At 37.9% G+C, this 23,533-nt stretch overlaps 1 protein-coding gene across 3 annotated transcripts in view; it reads left to right on the top strand.

The window, feature by feature from the left end:
- Positions 1-23,533, top strand: part of LOC126234504 (probable ATP-dependent RNA helicase DDX56) — an 87,187-nt gene that overhangs the window by 23,684 nt on the left and 39,970 nt on the right. For all 3 annotated transcript variants that reach the window (XM_049943216.1, XM_049943201.1, XM_049943209.1), the window contains one exon: positions 5,681-5,860. In XM_049943216.1, the coding sequence (XP_049799173.1) occupies positions 5,681-5,860 (180 nt within the window). The remainder of the gene's footprint in view (positions 1-5,680; positions 5,861-23,533) is intronic.

The raw sequence follows: 23,533 nt of genomic DNA, 5'->3' as shown, positions 1-23,533 counted from the left end.
GCTGTGCATATGATGATGAAATGTGGTCTGCATAACATTGCTGTAATCAATAGTTTGATGTTTAAGTGTTTGTACAAGTTCCTTTTCTGCTCAAGAGGGAAGAGCTCTTTATATTTTTGTAGGACATTGAGAGATGCTGATGCCTTTTTGCACATTGCAGTTGGGTGCTCGGTCCAATTTAGATTTTCATCTGTTGTTCATCGTAGACTCTTTCTGAGAGACAGAAACTAATATTTGTCTCATTTAGAATTAAATATAGTAGGGGTTCCCAATATTTCAGGCTAATGAACCTAGAATGTCCAACCATTATGACTTAGGTTTTGGATGGGTTTAGGTTATTTTGATAGTGCACGCAGGTCAGTATTAAAATTCTCGATATCTGTCTTCAGGTGTATTGGATTTACATTTGGGTCATCAGTGTGGGGTATTTGCAGTAGGACAAAACTGATGATATATTGTTGACATACAATGAAAACAGTGTACGGCCTAATACTGAACCCCAGGGGATGCCTGATACTACGTGCCTCCATTGTGCCTTTATGATACTGGACATGATGTATTGCTGGCGGGACATCAGGTATAAGCAAAACTGTTGCACTGCATTTGATGAGAAATTTAGGCTGCTTAGTTGGCAAGTAAAATGTTGCGGTTGACAGTGTAAAAGGCTTTGCTGAAGTCACCTCTTGTGCACTCATGGCAAACTTCAGGCCATCTGTTACCTTTAGTAAGGCAGGGGCTGTGCTGCGATGTTTACAGAAACCTGATAGGTATTCATCTAGTAGATTGTGTGTAGTTGGCTAGTTTGTTTGGACAGTGCCGGAAGGATGCAGATAGTTCAGTAATGAGAGGGTGCTCTGGCAACTTCCTTTAAGGTATTGGCGTAACTAGCCTTTGTTTCCAGGCCTCACGGAAAATACTGGTGACTAAGGAATGGTTGAAGATGTCTTTTATAGTGGACAGAAGTGGGTCACTAATAAGCTTCATTTGGGATGTCATGCGATCATGTCCAGTAGATGCTGATGTAATAAACATGATGGCTTTTTTGATGGAGTTGCAAGTAACAAGCTTCAGGTAGAATTTTTCATGGCTACAGTCATTTGCTCTCATGAAGTAATCAGTGTATCTCTGTTTCATTTGCCATTCAGTTGTGGGTAGTGCGGAATACTGATACAGTTCTTCAGTTGGAACAATGGGATCAGCTGCAGCTTTTACTTTGTCTGTACTAAGACTATGCAGGTTTTTCCATAGGACAGCTGGTCTGTTTCTGTTGCCAGTTAATGGATGGGCATGCCTGAGTTTAGCATATTTCACAACTTGACTGACTCTGTTCCACTTCTGCTTGTAAACAATATGGTTTTCGGGCGTAGGGTGTAGTTTGTATGCTCAATGTACAGCGTCTGAGATTCGTGAGCTGTTTTAGTTCTTCAGTTAGCCATGGTGAAGGTTTCCTTTTTAGTTTTCAGGTCTTTAGGGGAGCCTATTCGTAGTTGAGTAAGTTTGTTAGTAAATTCATGAAGTTTCTTCATTATGTCTGAGAAGGGAGTAGAATACAGTCCAAAAACTATTTCCTGTGCCTCAGTTGCAAGTTCAGATAAATTAATGAGTATGGTATGAAGTCAGTTGTGGTTTCTTTCTGGGACATTAAAATTGTTATAGGCTGACGTGCCAGGTGCAGATATCTAAGAGAGATGAATTACTCCATTTGGAGATTTTGTTGCAAATATGAGTGTATAACTAATTTTCATGTGATGGGTTGGAGCAAGCTGAAGTAGTACACATTTGAAGAAGAAAGCATCCAATTGAATTTCACACTGAAGGGACTACTGCATAGAAAATTTATGTTTGGGTCACCAGCTACAATTATGCTCTTATAGTGATTCAAGAGCAGTTTCAAAGCAGACAAATCTGCCTGCTTTAGGAGGTTCATAGTGGAAACATACCAGGCACATCATCTTAAGGGATTTCATTCGTTCTCGGATTCTGGGCTATCTGGCACACTAGCACTTCCTGACTCATATAAACTTAGTGATTGTTTAATCATGCAGCTCTTCACCTCTGACATTAAACGTGCAAATTCACATGTTATTTGCACTTTCAGTATCAGTACTTATCAGTCATGTTGACTGACTCTGCTCTGCTGCTGCTAAAGGTGAAGTTACTGCTGATGAAGCCATTGTCAATGCTGACAGTGAAGATTTATTTTTATTTATTTATTTATTTATTCTCCATGGACAAATACGAGGATTTGTTTCGGATAGTTTACATAGTGATCATTTCCCCTTATATTATTGTGGGAAACAATTATATACAATAGGCCTACAGATGAAAAAATTATGTTGCTTTTTTGTAAGTGTAAATACTATTTATACAAATGAAAGTATTCTACTCCTCTGAGAGGAATTCCTTAATGCTATAAAAACACTTAGTGCTGAGGAACTCCTTCAAATCCCCATATAATAGGGGGCTCTTGTCTGCACTTTTTGTATTATTTTTTTCCAGGTGATAATCATCATCCCTCCTAGTATTGTACATGTGCATTTCTCTATTTAGATGATTGTACTGCTTGTATTTTAGCATCAGCTGAACAGTTTTTTAAATATACAGTGATGGGAGCATTAGTAGTTTCTTAATTTTGAAAATTGCTTTGTAGGACTCATTATATATAAGTATAATAGAGGGAAACATTCCACGTGGGAAAAATATATCTAAAAACACAGATGATGTGACTTACCGAACGAAAGTGCTGGCAGGTCAATAGACACACAAAAAAACACAAACATACACACGAAATTCAAGCTTTCGCAACAAACTGTTGCCTCATCAGGAAAGAGGGAAGGAGAGGGAAAGACGAAAGGATGTGGGTTTTAAGGGAGAGGGTAAGGAGTCACTCCAATCCTGGGAGCGGAAAGACTTACCTTAGGGGGAAAAAAGGAAATGTCTGCTTGTGTCTGTGTGTGTGCGGATGGATATGTGTGTGTGTGTGTGTGTGTGTAAGTGTATACCTGTCCTTTTTTCCCCCTAAGGTAAGTCTTTCCGCTCCCGGGATTGGAATGACTCCTTACCCTCTCCCTTAAAACCCACATCCTTTCGTCTTTCCCTCTCCTTCCCTCTTTCCTGATGAGGCAACGGTTTGTTGCGAAAGCTTGAATTTCGTGTGTATGTTTGTGTTTGTTTGTGTGTCTATCGACCTGCCAGCACTTTCGTTCGGTAAGTCACATCATCTGTGTTTTCATTATATATAAGCTTATACATGATCCTAACTGTCTTTTTTTGAAGGATGAATACTCTATTTACATGCTTGGCAGCAGCACATCCCCACACTTCAATTCCATATGTGAGGTACGGATACACTAAAGCATAGTAGATTATACTCATTTGCTCATATTTAAGAAATTGTGACATTGTCCACGTTGCATAAATTGATTTGCTTAGTTTTTGGTACAAGAAATCTATATGATGCTCCCAAGAGAGATGCTGGTCTAACATTACACCAAGGAAGGAAGTTTTATCTTTCAGTTTTGTTTCTGAACCATCATCAGACACAACACTCAATGCATTTCATCTTGTTTGTGGTGTATTTGAAATTCCAATTGATTTGTTTTATTGATGTTTAAGCTTAAGTGATTGTTTTGGAAGTAATTCTTCAGTCCAAACAATTTTGGGCCAAATCATTCTCGTTGGTTCCCAGTTAACAACGGTTGTGTCATCCGCATAGTTAAGTATCTTGCTCTTGTGTTCTGTGGGCAGATCATCAACATATAGTATGAACAATAAAGGACCCAAAACTGACCCTTGGGGCACACCATACTTTACTACAACTGGACTGAAGCTGTACTTCTTAATAACGTTGCCCACTTTGTGTGTGACTTGTGTGACCTGATATCTGTCTTGTTGGTATGACTGTATGAGACTTTTGGCTATTCCTCTGATACCATAAGTTTCCAGTTTCTCCAGTAGCAGCTCATGAGATACTGTTTTGAATGCATGTGATAGATCTAGGAACAAATATGCCACCCTTTCTTTTTCATTTAATTTCATAAGTATCGTATGTACTACATCACATATGGCAGACGATGTTGAATAGCTTTCCTAAAACCATGTTGGGTTTCTCGTAACACTTTTTCTTTGACAAGAAAGTTTTCTTGCCGTATTGAAATAATCTTTTCTAATACTTTGCTTAGGACTGGAATTAAGCTAATGGGTCGGTAGTTTTTGACTTTGTCGATACTACCATTTTTTGTGGAATGGCTCGACTATTGTATATTTTAATTCAGATGGAAACACACCTTTATTCAAACTTTCATTGAAGAGGTGGAACAGAACAGGTATGAGTGAATGTTTGCATCATTTTAATATAATAGAGGAGATTCCATCCCATCCCATAGAGAATTTGTATTGCATTTTATTTATAATTCCCTCTACTTCAGTTGTATCTGTTTCATACATAAACACTGATTTTTCTACCTGGTAACGAGTTCTGTAGTCATCAGTATCAGAGGTCACACACATGTTACCTGAATTTATAAAGTGAGTAATACAAACATTGCTGATCATATATTGATGTGAAGTATTTACATTATCAGTCGTTAGTTGGATATTGGTGATACTAGGCTTTGGTTTTCTGCTGATTCTCTCATTTACACAGTTCCATACTAATTTGCTTATGTTATTTGAGGTAGCAATTTTTTGCTGTATAATTTCCTTTGTGTATACATTCAGTGCTTGTTTTTAGGCTTTTCTACATGTTTGATAGTTGTGTTTAGTTGATGTGTCCGGGAACTCTTTACATATTTTCCAGGTAATAAACATTTTCTCCTTCAGCTGTTTTACTTCTGAAAGAAGTCTTACATGGTTTTGAGTATATTTCTTTTTGAAAGTAACAGGAAATGTTACATTGAAATGGGCAAAGTTAGTGTTATAAAAGTTATTCCATTTGTCTGCAACATTTTCTGCGCAATATATGTCATTCCATATCTCAGAGTGCAGTGCAGACTCCAACTTCTGTAAACATTTTTCATTTGTACATCTTATTTCCATCATCTCATATGTACTTTGTGAATCGTAATGTGACTGGTTTGAAGAACATTCCGGACAGTTCAAGCAAATGATTTAGCCACCCAATCACCTGATATAAGACCCATCGAACATTTACGGGACATAATTGAGAGGCAATTTCTTGCTCAGAACTCTGGCAGTACTTTCATAGCTATAGATGGATATACAGGCAGTGTGGCTCAGTATTTCGAGGTGACTTCCAATGACTTGTTGATCCATGCCATGTCGAATTGCTGCACTACAATGGGCAAAAGGATGTCCAATATGCCAATAGGAGGTATCCCATGACTTATCACCTCAGTGTATATTCTTCCAGGCCAGGCAACAACACTAAACATGAACAAGACTAATGCATTTTGGTGGCTGTTCTGTCTGCCACAGAGAATTGCAACTTTAATCATTTACATACCCAATGATAGTGTGTCCACATACAAAGCTACACTGACACCCAAACATGTCTTCTGAGTGCTTCATTTTTTTGTCAGATGTTGTATTTGTGTGAGAAGCAACCACTAGGTTTGAGCAATGTATTTTATTTAGATGCAGGTCATATCAGTCTTCTCTTGCATAATGTGCAATATAATTGTCAGTATTAACTAAATTTGTACATGATTGTCTTTTGCAGGCTGAAACTATTCTTGGAGCAGTTTGGTATTCCAACTTGTGTTTTAAATTCAGAACTTCCAGCAAATGTTAGATGTCATTCTGTCAATCAGTATAATAATGGGGTTTATGATGTAATTATAGCATCTGATGAAAAAGCTCTGGAAGAACCTCATGAACTGAAAGAACCAAAGAAGAAAAGGTAATTTGTATTGCCTCTACTTTCTTCTGGAAATAAATAAATTCAATCTTCATTTTTCTTGAGGAGAATTGTTGCTAACAGGAAAATCTTAATATAGTATACTTTCAGTTGATCACCAATTAATTATAGTAAGATATTGACTTTCCCAGTATAGTATACCTTCAGTTGATCACCAATTAGTTATAGTAAGATATTGACTTTCCTAAACAACGTTCCAAGTTTCAAAATATGAGACAGATTTGTCAAGTCTAGCATAATATGTTCATTAAGCTGTTGTGAATTGTGATGTGATCATTTCAAATTTATTTTTTCTGCTTGTATCATGTAATTTTGCATGCATGGGGAATGTCAACAAAGTACAGTTATACCATTATTTTTACACACAAATAATTTTTTCAGCATTGTAGAATTATTTAATTCATATTGTATGACAATAATTCACTCCATAGTGAACAGTTGGTGTTAGATGCTAGGAAAGGATTTTTGCTTACAGCAATGCTCATGTTAGTTGCTGCTTTTAAAAGTAGCTCCAGAGGTAGGAAGATATTGGAACAGGAGGAGAAGATTGCTGCCCTTCAGGTGGAACTAGATAAAGCGAAACTAGATCTGGAAAGGTTAAGAGGGGGGAAAGGGAAAAGAGGGGTGGGAAGTTACAACAGGTTATAGAAGAAATAGGAATAGGACGTTTTCAGACAGTGTGGTTGTGAATGTGGAAAACAGGTTTGATCTGTTGTCACAGTTGGAAACTGATGAGCCACAAATAGATGTAGGAGAAGACAGGACACAACAAATAATAAGAAGTCAGAAAAAGCTGCGAAGCAGAAGAAAGTTTTTTTGTTAGGTAGTTCACATGGTAGAGGTGTAGGCCAACTGTTGCAGGATGAACTAGGGTCAGATTACCAAGTCACATCATCATCATCATCATCATCATCATCATCATTTAAGACTGATTATGCCTTTCAGCGTTCAGTTTGGAGCATAGCCCCTTTATAAAATTCCTCCATGATCCCCTATTCAGTGCTAACATTGGTGCCTCTTCCGATGTGAAATCTATTACTTCAAAATCATTCTTAACCGAATCCAGGTACCTTCTCCTTAGTCTGCCCCGACTCCTCCTACCCTCTACTGCTGAACCCATGAGTCTCTTGGGTAACCTTGCTTCTCCCATGCGTGTAACATGACCCCACCATCTAAGCCTGTTCGCCCTGACTGCTACATCTATAGAGTTCATTCCCAGTTTTTCTTTGATTTCCTCATTGTTGACACCCTCCTGTCATTGTTCCCATCTACTTGTACCTGCAATCATCCTAGCTACTTTCATATCCGTAACCTCAACCTTGTTGATAAGGTAACCTGAATCCACCCAGCTTTCGCTCCCATACAACAAAGTTGGTCGAAAGATTGAACGGTGCACAGATAACTTAGTCTTGGTACTGACTTCCTTCTTGCAGAAGAAAGTAGATCATAGCTGAGTGCTCACTGCATTAGCTTTGCTACACCTCTCTTCCAGTTCTTTCACTATGTTGCCATCCTGTGAGAATATGCATCCTAAGTACTTGAAACTGTCCAACTGTTCTAACTTTGTTCCTCCTATTTGGCACTCAATCCATTTATATTTCTTTCCCTCTGACATTACTTTCGTTTTGGAGATGCTAATCTTCATACCATAGTCCTTACATTTCTGATCCAGCTCTGAAATATTACTTTGCAAATTCTCAATCGAATCTGCCATCACAACTAAGTCATCCGCATATGCAAGACTGCTTATTTTGTGTTCACATATCTTGATCTCACCCAGCCAGCCTATTTTTTTCAACATATGATCCATAAATAATATGAACAACAGTGGAGACAGGTTGCTGCCTTGTCTTACCCCTGAAACTACTCTGAACCATGAACTCAATTTACCGTCAACTCTAACTGCTGCCTGACTATCCATGTAAAGACCTTTAATTGCTTGCAAAAGTTTGCCTCCTATTCCATAATCTCATAGAACAGACAATAACTTCCTCCTAGGAACCCGGTCATATGCCTTTTCTAGATCTATAAAGCATAGATACAATTCCCCGTTCCACTCATAACACTTCTCAATTATTTGCCGTAAGCTAAAGATCTGGTCCTGACTACCTCTAAGAGGTCTAAACCCACACTGATTTTCACCCAATTGGTCCTCAACTAATACTCGCACTTTCCTTTCAACAATACCTGAGAAGATTTTACCCACAACGCTGATTAAAGAGATACCTCTGTAGTTGTTACAATCTTTTCTGTTTCCATGTTTAAAGATTGGTGTGATTACTGCTTTTGTCCAGTCTGATGGAACCTGTCCTGACTCCCAGGCCATTTCAATTACCCTGTGTAGCCATTTAAGACCTGACATTCCACTGTATTTGATGAGTTCTGACTTAATTTCATCCACCCCAGCTGCTTTATTGCACTGCAATCTATTGATCATTTTCTCCACTTCCTCAAATGTGATCCTGTTTCCATCATCATTCCTTTCCAATTCTACCTCGAAATCTGAAACATTGCTGATCGTATTTTCACCTACATTGAGCAACTCTTCAAAATATTCCCTCCATCTGCCCAACGCATCCACAGGATTCACCAGCAGTTTTCCTGACCTGTCCAAAATACTTGTCATTTCCTTCTTACCTCCCTTTCGAAGACTGCTAATTACACTCCAGAATGGTTTTCCAGCAGCTTGACCCATAGTCTCCAACCTGTTTCCAAAGTCTTCCCAAGATTTCTTCTTGGATGCTGCAATTATCTGTTTGACTTTGTTTCTTTCTTCAACATAACTTTCTCTGTCTACCTGAGTTCTAGTATGTAGCCATTTTTGATACGCCTTCTTTTTCCTTTTACAGGCTGCCTTGACTGTGTCATTCCACCAAGCTGTTTGCTTCATCCTACTTTTGCGCACTACTGTTCCAAGACATTCTTTAGCCACTTCTAGTACTGTTTCCCTGTACTTTGTCCATTCGTTTTCCAATGACTGTAATTGACTACATTCAACTAACTGGTACCTTTCCGAGATCGCTGTTATGTACTTGTGCATGATTTCCTTATCCTGAAGTTTCTCCACTCTTATCCTCCTGCATATAGACCTGACCTCCTGCACTTTCGGCCTCAAAATCCCAATTTCACTGCAGATTAAATAATGATCAGTGTCATCAAAGAATCCCCTGAATACACGTGTGTCCCTCACAGCCTTCCTGAATTCCTGATCTTTTATTATATAGTCAATGACAGATCTGGTTCCCCTGCCTTCCCAAGTATACCGGTGAATGTTCTTATGTTTAAAAAAGGAGTTTGTGATTACTAAGTCCATACTGGCACAGAAATCCAAGAGTTGTTTCCCGTTCGTGTTGGCCTTCATATCCTCTCCAAATTTACCTATAACCTTTTCATACCCTTCTGTTCGATTTCCAATCCTGGCATTAAAATCACCCATGAGCAGAACACTGTCCTTGTCCTTTACTCTAACAACTACATCACTGAGTGCCTCATAAAAACTATCCATCTTATCTTGATCTGTTCCTTCACAATGCGAATATACTGACACAATCCTAATTTTCTTGCTAGACACTGTCAAATCTATCCACATCAGTCGTTCGTTTACATACCTTACTGCAACTACGTTGGGTTCCATTTATTTCCTGATGTAAAGCCCTACACCCCATTGTGCTATTCCTGCTTTGACTCCTGACAGGTAGATCTTGTATTCTCCCACTTCCTCTTCTTTCTCACCCCTTACCCGAATGTCACTAACAGCTAAAAGGTCCAGCCCGATCTTACTTGCAACCTCTGCCAGCTCTACTTTCTTCCCAGAGTAGCCCCCATTGATATTAATAGCTCCCCATCTCATTACCATTTGTTTGCCAAGTCGTATCTTAGGAGTCCCTGGTTTGTCAGTTAGAGGTTGGACTCCATCACCTCTAAAGGTCCGAGGCATTTTGCTCTGATTGTTGCCAGCATCATATTTAAAGTACCAGGGAAGCAGGTTGCTGGCCTTACTTGCCCCGAATCCCATTGAGTTTTACCCCTAACGGTCGAGGGACTAACCGGTGGATTTGGTAGTCTTTGCCGTATGAGCACAAAGGTGACCACGACTCGGAATATGTCCGAGATGCCCAGCCTTATTCCAAAGTAACTGGTATCCCGACTGTCGGGACCACTTACTTGGCCACTCATACGTTGCCCGTGGTTCATGAACTAGGACATGACTACAGGAACCCACACCATGAACCACTACCAGGTCACAATCTTTTTTTAAACCTAGTGCAAGTCTGGATCAGGTGATAGAGGAGGTAGGTTCACTTTGTAAAGACTCCACAAAGGAAGACACCGTGGTAATAGTGGGTGGGGTGGGCAACAGCATAGATAGGAACCGAAATTATTCAATTGAGAGTGACCTGGTAAAGGTAGCTTCAACAGCGAGACATACTGGTGTTGGTTTGTGTCTGTTCTGAGTCGCCATGACCGGCCTCATTTAAACTCTTCTGTTAGGAGAGTTAATTTAGAGGTGGAACGGCTGCTTGGATTGGGCATGGGGTCTCATATTGGTGTGGTTCCTGTTGACTTTATCAGCAGGTGGGACTATACTAGGCATGGCTTCAACTCAGCAGGAAAGGAAAGGGAAAACTGTCTGGGCTAATAGCAAATAACTTAAGGGGGGCGACTGTCACAAGTGGTAAAGAACCAATGGTTACAAGTGACAGATCAGCAGTTTTATAGGGGTAGGAAGGGCAGAAACAAAAGTTGTTCAGAGACAAGCTGAAAATGGCATCCACATTGATAAAACAGGCAGCCAGAAAGCAAATTTTAATGTACACAATTCATGCAGACAGCCTCCGATTGAAACTAAAGATACTCAAAAATTGGCAGGCAAACTAGGTTCATCCAGTTGTAATTCAGCCAGTGCACGAAATCAGCTATCACTATTGCATCAGAATATCTTATGACTAAGGGGTAAGCTCAATGAGTTGCTTATTTTTGTTGAAGAATTAGATTTGAGCAAACCAGTTGATATAATCTGCTTCTCTGAACATCATGTGACCACTGGTATAGATATGTTAAATGTTACAGGATTCAAGTTAGCTTCTTATTTCTGTAGAGGAAATATGGAGAAAGGAGGAGTTGCCATATTTGATAGAAACTGTTTCGATTTCAAGATTGTAAGTTTTGCTCAGAGCAGCACTTAGAAGCTCGTGCAACAGAAGTAGTATTTCATAACAAGCCCTTTATAATAGTAGGTATATACAGATATACTTCAGGGAAGTTTAACCTCTTCATAAAAAATCTGGAAGCTCTGCTGTCCCACCTCATAGCAAAAAAAAAAAAAAAAAGGAAATAGTGGTTACTGGAGGTGGTTTTATTGAAAAGCTCTGTCAGCGAACAATTATTGCAGTCAATAACACTATCATTCAATTTAGTTCCTACTGTGAACTTTGCTACTAGGATATGTAAATGCTCTGAGACTGCTACTGATAATGTCTTTGTAGACAAATCTAGGGAAAAAGGTCATATCACAAAAGCAATAGTAAATGGGCTATCTGATCATGACATGCAGCATTTTGTGTTAAATGTTGAAACTTGTCAGGATAAAAAATATATTAAATCTGAGTACAGGAGGGTAATAAATAAGTAAAAAATTGAGAAATTCAGGAAATTGCTCAAAGACATGGACTGGATAGTTGTTTACATCTGACTCAAATGGAAAATACAAAGCATTCATTAATAAAGTTGCCTCCACTTTTGAGAATTGTTTTCCCCTAAAGGTAACTTAACTCACCCACAAGTAAAAAAATAAACTGTGGATTACACAGGGAATAAAGATATCATGTGGGACAAAAAGGGGACTCTACCTGCTATCTAGGAACAGCTCTGAGGTTAGAATTGTAATGCTGCAAAATATTGTAGCAAGTAATCCAGAAATCGAAGCAGCTTTATAATGAGAAAAAGATAATTACATGAAGTAACAAAATAAAAACTGTATGGGATATTCTGAAGACAGAGACAGGTGGGGCCAAAAAGGAAGAGGAACAGATAGCTCTAAAAATAAATGAAACTTTGGTAACAAGTACAGTTAGTGTTGCAAACCTCTTAAACAAGTAATTCATTTCTGTTACTGACAGCTTGGGGTTATCAGGTTCAGTGAACAGTGCAATGGGGTATTTGAGACCAGTCTTTAAAAATAACTCCAGTAAAATGGAAATGACACTCATATATCCCAAAGAAGTAGCATCGATCATAAAATCCTTAAAATCTAAGTATTCCAGTGGATATGATAACATATCAACAAAGTTAATCAAAGAGTGCTCATGCGAGTTAAGTTCTATCTTAAGTTATTTGTGTAATCAATCTCTTATCAGCGAAACATTTCCAAACTGGCTAAAATATGCTGAAGTTAAGCCTCTTTACAAGGAGGAGGATAAAGAGATACCATCAAACTATCGACCAATTTCACTTTTGCTGGCTTTCTCAAAAATATTTGAAAAGGTTGTGTTCAAGCATCTCCTTAAGCATCCGACTGCAAATATTGTCCAAGTCACAGTTTGAATTTCTGAAGGGTTCTGATTTAGAGAAAGCTATTTACACTTACAGTGAGAATGTACTTCATTCATCAGATAATAAATTACAGGCTACTGGCATTTTCTGTGACCTGTCAAAAGCCTTTTACTGTGTGAACCACAGCATTCTCCTAAGTAAATTAGAGTATTATTGTGTCACTAGCAATGGTGCAAAATGGTTTGAGTCGTATCTATCTAACAGGAAACAAATGGTGTCGTTGTGAAATACGTGTGCAGTAAGCAGCCAGTCTTCATCTGACTGGGTATTAATTACATGTGGTCTTCATCAAGGTTCCATTTTGGGTCCATTGCTTTTTGTTGTGTATATTAATGATGTCTCATCTGTTACATTGCCAGATGCTAAGTTTGTTTTGTTTGCAGATGATACAAAAATTGTAATAAGTAACAAGTCAAGTACAGGTTTAGAAATAGCTGCTAATCAAATTTTCACTGGCATTAATAAGTAGTTTAAAGCTAATTCTTTGCCATTAAACTTTGAGAAGACCCACTATATGCAGTTCAGAACCTGTATTTTCCTTCCAACATGAGTATAACATATGAAGACATGCAGATTGAAGAGGTTTACAGTGTTCAATTTCTGGGATTACAACTCGATAATAAATTCAGTTGGGAATGACATACCACAGAATTGTTTAAGTGCCTAAACAAGTCTGTATTTGTAAATAGTCTTCACGGGTTTGCCACCTCAAACCTATGAAGACTATTTACAACACATCCGCCAGGAAAGCTTGAAGAGTCACATGTCTGTATTTGCCGTGAGAATGATGTCAGATGTAGGAGATATAAATATATAAAAACTTGCATACGTTGCTTACTTTCATTCTGTTGTGTCATATGGGATCATATTCTGGGGCAACTCATCAAACCGAGCAAAAGTTTTTAGGATGCAAAACGTGATAAGAATCATTTGTGGTGTAAATTCAAGAACATCTTATAGAAACCTGTTCAAGGAACTTTGTATTCTAACCACTGCTTCTCAGTGTATTTATTCCTTAATGAAATTTGTTGCAAGTAATACATCTCAATTTCCAACCAATAGCTCAATACACAGTATCAATACAAGGAATAAGAAGAATCTACATAAAGGCCTAAAATCACTTACCTTGGTCCAAAAAGGGGTCTAATATTCAGGAACACACATTTTTAATAAATTGCCAGCAACCATTAAAAACTTGGTTTCAGATAAAGTACAGTTTAAACAGAGTTTGAAAGACTTTTTGACAGGCAACTCCTACTCCGTAGATGAATATCTTAACAGAGACTGTTAAGTCAGCTTAAGTAAAAGTATCTCTTAGATTTCAGCTTTGACAACACTTGGTTACAACAGTCAAGATTAGGTATTTTGCTTGTGATAAATTTATTAATAGTGGATAACAGTGTCTCATTCTGACAGTGTGTTAATTGTGTAAATATTAGCTATCCCAGTTTACTGCAAAGTATTAACTTATTTTGACCATCTCCTGACAGATGATCAGGGTAGTAAGTATATATATTCAAATGTTTTATGTTATACTTTCTTACATGTTCCACACCCACGAGAATCATCTCATTTTTAGGGTCTATGAAACGAAAACTTAATCTAATTTAATCTTTATGATCATTTGATGACACCTGATGATGACATATGAAGTTGAAAGCCCAACTCTTTGCCCAACACCACCACATGTGGTACTGCCATACCTAGTGACCCAGCAAATGTGTGTAATCTGCAAGTACTTTAGGACTGACACTTGGGCAGGAGCATGTACACGAAGTAGAGTTCATATGTCGTGTACAGAACATTCGTGTACTCTTACATTTGATTCAAATTGCCCAAATTCGCAAACTATTCAACATACAGACAAAATAGTGTCATTGTGCATCACATTTTGATTTTAGATCTATTTACAGCAAGAAATTTTTAAAGTCATATATGGAAAGTTTACAAAAATTCATTACCTGATGGCATTAATGAATTTTTGTGATGCTGAAACAGTATCATTGAATTTAGTTGAACACATTGTTGTTGTGGTATTTAGTCTGAAGACTACTTTGATGCAACTCTCCATGTTGCTCTGTTCTGCACATTATGTGAAGAAAATCTTGAGAATATGTCATATTTTAATCTGCTCCAAACCAGAACATGTGTCAAAGCTCAGGGATCACCAACATAGTTTCATTACGAGATTCAGATTGTTAGGTCTATAGTTAACCTGTTATTACATTTTTTATGTATGTTTCTATCTATTTCTAACATAACAGAAAAATTTACATCCATTCGTGTTGGTGAGAAAACTAATCTGGATTTGGAAGAAAGAAGAAAAGCAATACAAAATTTACTATCTCAGAACTGCAGTAGTTATATAGCAAACAGTAAGATAGATTTCTTTTCATTTGGACTCAGATGCTGATAACAGTCAAAACTTATGAAAATATTAGTTTAAACAATGGTAGTCTGCCTGCAGCTGCCAGAGACAGTGGTGATCTGTGTGCGAGTTGCATTTGTGTGTGTGTGTGTGTGTGTGTGTGTGTGTGTGTGTTTGTTATGCCTATCTGCGACTCAGCATCTCTGCTGAATGTAGCAACTATCCTATGTTGCTGAAAATATTAGTTTGTTTTGCAAGAACTTAAACAGCACACTCCAAACATTCAGCTGGACCTACATCTACAACTACATAGATACTCCAGAAGCCACTGTGCGGTGCATCGTGGAATGTACCCTATACCACTACTAGCCATTTCCTTCCCCATTCCACCCACAGATAGAATGAGGAAAACAACTGTCCATATGCCTCCACATGAGCTCTAATTTGTTGTATCTTTGTGGTCCTTAGGCGCAATGTACGTTGGCGGCAATAGAATCGTTTGGCAACCAGCTTTGATTGCTGGTTCTCTAAAAGTTCTCAATAGTGTTTCTTGAAAAGAACATTGCCTTCCCTCTAGGGATTCCCATTTGAGTTCCTTCACCTCAGGGATTCCCATTTCAGTTCCTGAAGCATCTCCATAACACTTATGTGTTATTCGAACCTACAGGTAACAAATCTAGCAGCCTGCCTCTGAATTGCTTCTATACCTTCCTTGAATTTGACCTGGTATGGATTCCAAACTCTCAAGCAGTATTCAAGAATAGGTCACATCAGTGTCCTGTAATTCCATATGCTTGTACTTTCATTAAAAGCCTGTAATGGGGGCACTGCATCAAATGCTTTCCAGGACTCTAGAAATATGGAATCTGCCTGTTGCCTTTTACCCATTGTCCGCAGTATATCATGTGAGAAAAGGGCAAACTGAGTTTCGCACGAGTGATGCTTTCTAAAACCATGCTGATTTGTGGATGTAAGCTTCTCAGTCCCTAGAAAGTGTATTATATTTGAAAAGAGAACATTTACAAGGATTCTGCAGCAGACAGAAGTTAAGGATATTGGTCTGTAATTTTGTGGGTCCATTCTGTTACCTTTCTTACATACTATACTCACCTGCACTTTTTTCTTGTCCCTTGGGACTTTGTGCTGGGTGAGAGATTCATGGTAAATGCAGGCTAGGTAAGGGGCCAATGCCTTAGAGTACTCTTTGTGAAATCGAACTGGGATTCCATCCAGACCTGCTGGTTTATTTGCTTTCAAATCTTTCAGTTGTTTCTCTGTGCCAGGCATGCTTATTACTATGTCGTCCATATGGGAGTGTGTGTGATATTCAAATAATGGTACATTTGCTTGATTCTCCTGTGTGAATGATTTCTTGAATGTGAAGTTCAAAACTTTGGCTTTCATTTTGCTGCCACTCCCAACTGGTCAACAAGGGACTAAATGGAAGCCATAAACCTACTGAGCAATATTATGTAAAACCAGAACTTTCTCAGGTTCTCTGCCAGATCTTTTGCAAAGGTGTGACAGTGGTAGTTGTCGTGTGCTTTGTGCATAGATCTACTGTGGTGGGTCTTTTCTATCCTTTATCCACTTACTAGGCACGTATATCTCAGACCACGATTTCCAATCTGCTTAAACTTTGCCCATAATTCCACTATATTTATCTTACTGGAACTAAGTGACGTCAGTTCACTGTCTAAGTGGGATGCTAACAACTGCTTATCTGCTCTGTCTAGCAGAAACCTTCTTGACTGACCTATTAACTTTTGTAATTGTAGTAGCTATAATGGTATGATGATTGCTAATCCCCATTTCTATGTTGACATTGTCGATAAGGTCTGGCCTATTTGTAGCTGCAAGGTCCGAGATATTCTCATTGTGTATAGGCAGTCGAGCTAGCTGCTCAAGACAGTTTTCAGAAAATTTGCTCAAAAGCATATCGTGTGACTGTCTGTCTGTGTCCCCACAATGGATCCATAGACATCTCAAGTCTATAATTGGTAAGTTAAATTTTCTCTGAATGACTCTAGAACTGTCACAGTAGAATCTGGTGGCTGCTAAACAAATCCAACAATGAACTTGGTTTCACCTATATGCAGCCAGATAACTCCACTGTCACACTCAACTTCAACATCAATAGAGGCATTATTTTGTCAATAGCAATGAATCCGTCCTATGGCCTGTAATCTGTCTTTCCATGTCACTAAATATCTCGGAGCTTTCCAGTTCAGGTTCCAGCCAGTTCTTGGTCCAGAGAATTATTTGATTGTGAGTGACTTCCTGGAGAGCAGTAAATTCAGGAACTTTATTACAAAGCTTTTGACAGCTTACTGATAAAATTATGACAGTTGAAGTGTGTATATTCTGAAAGCCATTTGACTTTCCATGGTGCATATCAACTGGCAAATGTTCATCCAAGTGCCTCAAACTACTGCCTAGCCTAAAGAAAACCCTCATGTGCACTCAACATGTACTCTGCTATCCGAATAGCTGCTTCCTTTGTGTAGTGCACCCCCCGAACAGTCAAGGGCATCTTTTATGTGTTGATAATGGAAAAGACCTAATGACATTATTTTTGTCACATTCACAGATGATTAAATTGAAACTTGTATTGGTGTTATTTCACAACACAATCTCTTAATCTACAAACTTTATAAAATTGCCTAATTTTGTAATGTTTTTTCCTTGAAGCATTGCTTATGATTCATGGCTTTCTTCCACTCTTCTGAGATAACTTTCTTAACAGCTTCATTGCTGAGTGTCTCATCTGCAGACAAGTAATTATTTTATTATTGCTGGTAACAGAACTTAAAGTTTGGGCCTATATCAGTTCTGTTGGGATGAAATGACAGTGACAAAGTGGCACCTTAATGACCATAACCACATGTGATTTTGCCAGCTTGTTGATTTCATATCTGATGAATCACGGTTTATTGTGTGATAAGCTTCACATTTTTAAGATTATCACATGTTTCAACAATGTTACTCTGAAACCAGTCAGTCAATTCCTCCTTTTGCTATCCAGTGGTACGTGTCTTATCATCAACAGAAATGACCTTATAAATAGAGACAGATGTTTTGCTTGAATTCTACTTTGAACCTGTTGTCTCTCTCGCTCACTGGTCAAACAACAGAGGGACAGAGTTTAAGCTGCTTACTCATGTTAACTGATTCTTCTCAGGAAATTGGAGGAATAGACAATGTGGGAAGTAATGACAAACTGAGAGGATTGTGTGAAGTTTAGAAGAGGGGAAGTTTTAAGCTGTGTTCGGTGATTTAACATTAAATCAGGCCTTTGGACTAGAAGTATGTTGATTTCCAAGGCTTCCAACAGGTTGAGTTTTAGGCCTTTATTTGCAAAGAGGACATGGGACTGTGGGTAGTAGTTGTGGCTCTCACTAAGTACATGCTCAGCAAGACTGGAATCATAATTCTGTGACCTCCAGCTGTGTTAATGTTCAGCCAGCCTAGTTGCTATGTCTCTGCCTGGTTGGCCAATATAGAACTGGGCTTTTGTGTGCTTGACATAGTAGGAAATCCTCTAGTCATAAGACTTCAGTGTTTTTGCTACACTCTGATATCTTCCTAAGTATTGTGACAGTGGAAGGGACAGCAGAGGGAGCATAGATAAGGGGTATAATTTTCATTTTTTGGCTCTTTAGCAAGATGTGGTCATTCAGGACAGGGTTGTAGTCATTGGTTGAGTCAATGAATTTTATTGAACTTTTTGTTCGATGTGAAATTTTTGTTCCTTGTTGGGTGAAAGCTGCATGTTCGTTTATTACTGGATGTTGTGAGCAATTGCAGCTTTTCTATAAATTTTCAAACAATGTGTCGGTGTTATGATGTCAATAATGAGATCTAGGAAGTTTATGGATTTGTAGCCGGTGTCCATTGTGAACTGAATATTTTTATGTTGACTGTTTAAGTTATGTGAAAATGTGTTAAGCTGTGTTGTAGTGCCTCTCCACATACACAGTACATCTTCTACGTATCTCAGTCAGTATTTAATATTTGCACTTTAAGGTTCCTTACTCAAAAAATGTTTTTCAGAATGGGTTCATGAATATTTCAGTCAAAAGTGGACGAAGATGGATCCCCATAGCTAAGCCATCTAACTGTTTGCACAGAGTACCTTGGAACTGGAAATAGTTTTGTACTAAAAATGTTTGAGTGTCCAGTCTTAGGTCATTCAGTTCCACAGGGTTGATATTAGATCTGTACATCAACCCTGTCAGAATATCAACACATTACCATATTGATGTGTTGGAAAACAAACTGTAGACAATAAAGGATACCAGTTTAGCACTATGTGAGATAGGTAGACATCTTATTTACAAAATCCATTTAATTTGAAATACCACACCTTGATTTGAATGTAGTCTTGCTTTTAATTACGGTGTTCAATTTACTAGTCTGTTTGTAAGGTGGAGCAGTAAACGATGATATAACTGTATGAATGGGAACACCTTGCTTATGTAGTTTAGGATGTAGTATTTGACAGCTTTGATTCAAAATTAGAAAACATGCTTTTACATGAGTTCGCTACACATTTAGTATCACCTTTGAATAGTTTAGTAGGATCTTTAGGAAGAACTTAGAACCATCTGGGACTCAGGAAATCATTAAATTTATCCACATAATAACACTTGTACAAAAGTACTGTTGTTTTTATCTGATTTCATGGCAATGATATCTGGCAGTTGTAATTTCTCTTTAAAATTGTTGAGAGTGTGAAAATCATTAGCCTATGTGGTGTCACATTCAAATGTTGTCCCTTTCTGTATTACATGAGCAGCTAAATGATTTGCACTGATATCTTTAATTAAAGCATATTCTATATCTACTTTCATTGCATCCAGTTGTTTCTCTAATAGAGTCTGGAGCAGATCTTATTTAATATCTATTTTCATTATGGCCAGTCATTTCTGTAATAGAGGATGGGACAGAACTTATTTAAAACTTTTCTCAAGCACCTTTTGTTTACTTGTCAAAAGGACCAAGTCTGCCAGGTGAATCACCTGTTGGGAAAACTTTTGTGTGCAATGTGAGGTTAGACGTGCACTCACTTTACCATTTACTCACTTGTTAGAAATTAGTATTCACTACTGATAACTTCTGACATTAGTTATCTTTGACTGTGTGGTGGCAGTAGTTATTTATGGTGTGTGTGCGTGCGTGCGCGCGCGTGTCCATGTGTTTTTCTGCCGATGCTATGTTGATCTTGGATGGCGTAGCCCTGCCTGCCAAGGATTTAAATTCCCTTGCATAGTGCTCTCATTGTGTTTGTGCCTTGAAAATGATGGGATGTGCATCTGTTTAAATGTCAGCAGTTGTCGGAGATGATATGTGACTGGCTGCATTCATGTTAGCTATTTGAACAACAGCTGAATGGTTTGAGCATTATGCAGAACAATTGTTGATGGTGTGGCATGTAATGTGGAAATCATTTCACTCGCATGATCTTCATAATGTGCAGGTAGCAAAGCAGGTTTTAAATCTAATTTAAAATCATTTCTCCTGGACAACAACTTCAATTCCACTGATGTATTTCTATTAAAAAACGAAAATAAAAAATAAAAGCAGACAATTTTTTATGTTTGGTTGCATAAGTATAAATAATATAACATGTTCAGTTCATTAATGTTAACAGTAATCATGTATATATATCCTGTAAATAGGCTCATTCCAAATGATTTTGATAAAATAATTGTTCAAATGATCTGACCAACAGCAATCTGCTAGCCAAGAGAAAGACATCTAACAGTTCCACTAAATAACATTTGATGATCTTGCTTCGTGATATTGTTCAGTATCACACACTGAGCAATAGTAATAACAGGTATCACAACTGTAAAAAATGAAAACAAACAAAATCTCAGCAGGTACAGACTGAGATCACAGGACAACATGCTGCTTGAATCTGAAGTATAGTGCAAGTAGCAAATGTTGTAGTGGTGGGAGGTGAATGTATGGCAACTGTGGGTGATTGCTGCAGCTATAGGTCTCGTGAGATAGGCTGAATGCATGCCATGCCTTTGTCAGGAGCCTTACCCCACTGCATTATTCATAGCTGTCAATCCTAAACAAACTTTGAACAAAGTAAAGAGAACTTTAAGAATTGTTTGTATAACATATGCCCGGAATTGGCCTAAAATAGAACTGTGAGGGGCGTAGCTTATAGTAAAGGCACTGTAGATCACTGTACTTGAAAATTGAAGGGCTCGGCAGTAAAAAATGGTAAGGGACAAATCAGTAGTTCTGAGAAAACGCACCACAAATATTTTAATAAAATCCCATAAATCAGATATCTGAAATACATACAAAATAATTTTTTTTCCCTTCAGGTGCAGCATTGCTTTATTACACAGCATCAATAGTTACATATTTTTAGTATGTAATATCAACTTGAAAAAAAAAAAATTTCAAAATTCCTGAAACATGTACTTAACATTATTTACTCGAAACATTGTAGTCTCAACACACTTTCTTAACATTTTTTATGTGAAAACATTTTATTCTCAATGCATTGTTATTTTACTTAAAACATTGTTTTCTCATTACATGATTGTCTATCTTTCTTCTTCATCTTCTCTTTGCTGATGGGCAGTACCTCCTTCTGGTTGGAGTGAGTCATACCAATCATGATATACAGGAGGTATCCATTTTAAGCTTGAGAGAATGTCTCTTAGCTTGTCTCCTTTAGTAAGAAGAGGTCCAGATTATTATAGTTTAGGCTCTGTCAGGAAAGAACTGCTTGCAGGTCTTCCATGTTTTGATACGGCAACAGATTCTAGGCAACCATTGTATATATCACTGAACATTAATGTTGGGGTGGGACTTTGTAGCTCAGCAGAAAATACAAGTCGAATGCAACTCGTAATACTGAATTTGCTTTGAGCAGTTGATGTTTGTGGTTTATGGAGCAGCTGTTTCAGTGCAGAGAAGCTGCAGAAACACTCTTGAGTCATATGAGTTACCTTGAATGGCTTATTTCGCTGGGATGTTCTTAGAACTACTTCCCAGTGATAAAGTCCATAAACACTTTGATAATGTTGAGGTGACATTTTTCTCCACCTGAGAAAAGTCTCTGTCACTACGTAGCCAGCTATGTCCAGCCTGAGGAAAGGTGTGCTCAATGTATCTAAAACAACCAGACTTTAACAGGTAGAGCCAAAAAGCCACTAAGGTCCAATTCTTGTTTTGTCCACTACAGCTGACGGAAAACGCAATCAACTTTTCACCTTTGATGTCTTTCTTTTCAAAATACATCTTCAAACAGCTTGCTATTTCGACTGGTCCCCTTTTAGCTGTCACTTCAGCGCAGAGAAAAAAATGTCCTTGGCTATCTGCGCAAGAATGGACACTAAAATTACAGCACCATATTTTATGCTTATAAAACATTGGCCCAGTCAGATTAGGTGTGTGTAGTGTCTGTTGCAAATCGAACATGATTACATGATTATTTTGATTTTGTTTTGCTACTTTCATTGCTTCACATATTGCAGATTACCCAGCTTCTGCTTTTTGATGGTGAATCTCCTGCTTTATTCACAATGAATATATCACAGTTTTGTTTTCACAGTTCTCAGCATGCTTGATTGCTACATAAATTGAATCACATTGTTGACAGGTGTCCATTTTAGGGCTCTTGAAACTTATATTGAATTCCTCAGTAAATATTCATCGAAATTTGTCTATAGAAATAGAACTTTTGCTGGCCGACTAACATTCCTCAACGTACTTGTCATAACAGAGCTGCAGGGAATATTCCATACTTAAGTGCTCTTTCGATGAATCTTTTTGAGTGGGGTGACTCCTATACTTTGGAAGTTCGTCAATAAATGCTTTCATTTGAATATTTTCTAGGATGACTGGTCTGCTTACCTCTGCCATCAGAAGTAGGTGAAATGGCACCATTTTTCAATCATTTCATGATATTCTCCATTCGCCCTCTATTTTTCTGAAGTCCATGAATGTTAAGGAATGCAATTGTGCAAACAATGATATCCTTTCCGACAGTTTTCACTGTATATAGAATTGTTTGACTGCGTCTAGACATCTCTTGTTTAGTCTTCTTTTGGATAACAGTTTTTGATCGCAAGCAACCTTATAGGTAAGAATTTTGAGTATTGTAGTAATTCATTTCCCAGATATTTTGGAATATTGTTTGTTTATCTACTTCATTGACAAGCTGGAAACATTTTTAGGGCATTTGCATGGCGGGTCTGTCCTTTTTCCTTCAACAACATTACCCTTACCTATGTACTTTTTACATACCGCTTTCCTTCATTCCTGTTTTTCTTCATCTGCTCTTGCACACTGCGACATTTTAGCCTCTTTCATTCTTTCTATATGCTCTGTTGATCATTAACATGTTTAGTGTCTGCTTCATCAATGTCACTACTTGTAGGATCTTAAAGACAAGATTAAAGCCTGGTAAACTTCCAATCCTTAACTAAAAAAGAAGCGTCTGGCTACTCATTTTAAGGATAAGTCCTACTACAACTTTTTTGGGTAGTGATCCAGCAAAGTCTGAAATTTGGCAAAGTGGTGCCATCTATCGGTTTTTCCTAGAGCTTTTTACTAATATGAATGAAACATGCCATTCTGACATTTTACAATTAATATCTCTGTTTCTCGCAGACTGTCCCTTACCATTGTTTACTGCCGAGCCCCTTAATTCTGTATTTAGCCCTTGGTAGTATGTTCACTAGTCATTGCCTTTAAGAAGG

This window comes from Schistocerca nitens, chromosome 1, assembly GCF_023898315.1.
Source record: "Schistocerca nitens isolate TAMUIC-IGC-003100 chromosome 1, iqSchNite1.1, whole genome shotgun sequence".
Classification (NCBI taxonomy): domain Eukaryota; kingdom Metazoa; phylum Arthropoda; class Insecta; order Orthoptera; family Acrididae; genus Schistocerca; species Schistocerca nitens.
The sequence above is the reverse complement of the archived record's forward strand: the minus strand, read 5'-3'. Positions and strand labels throughout refer to the sequence as shown.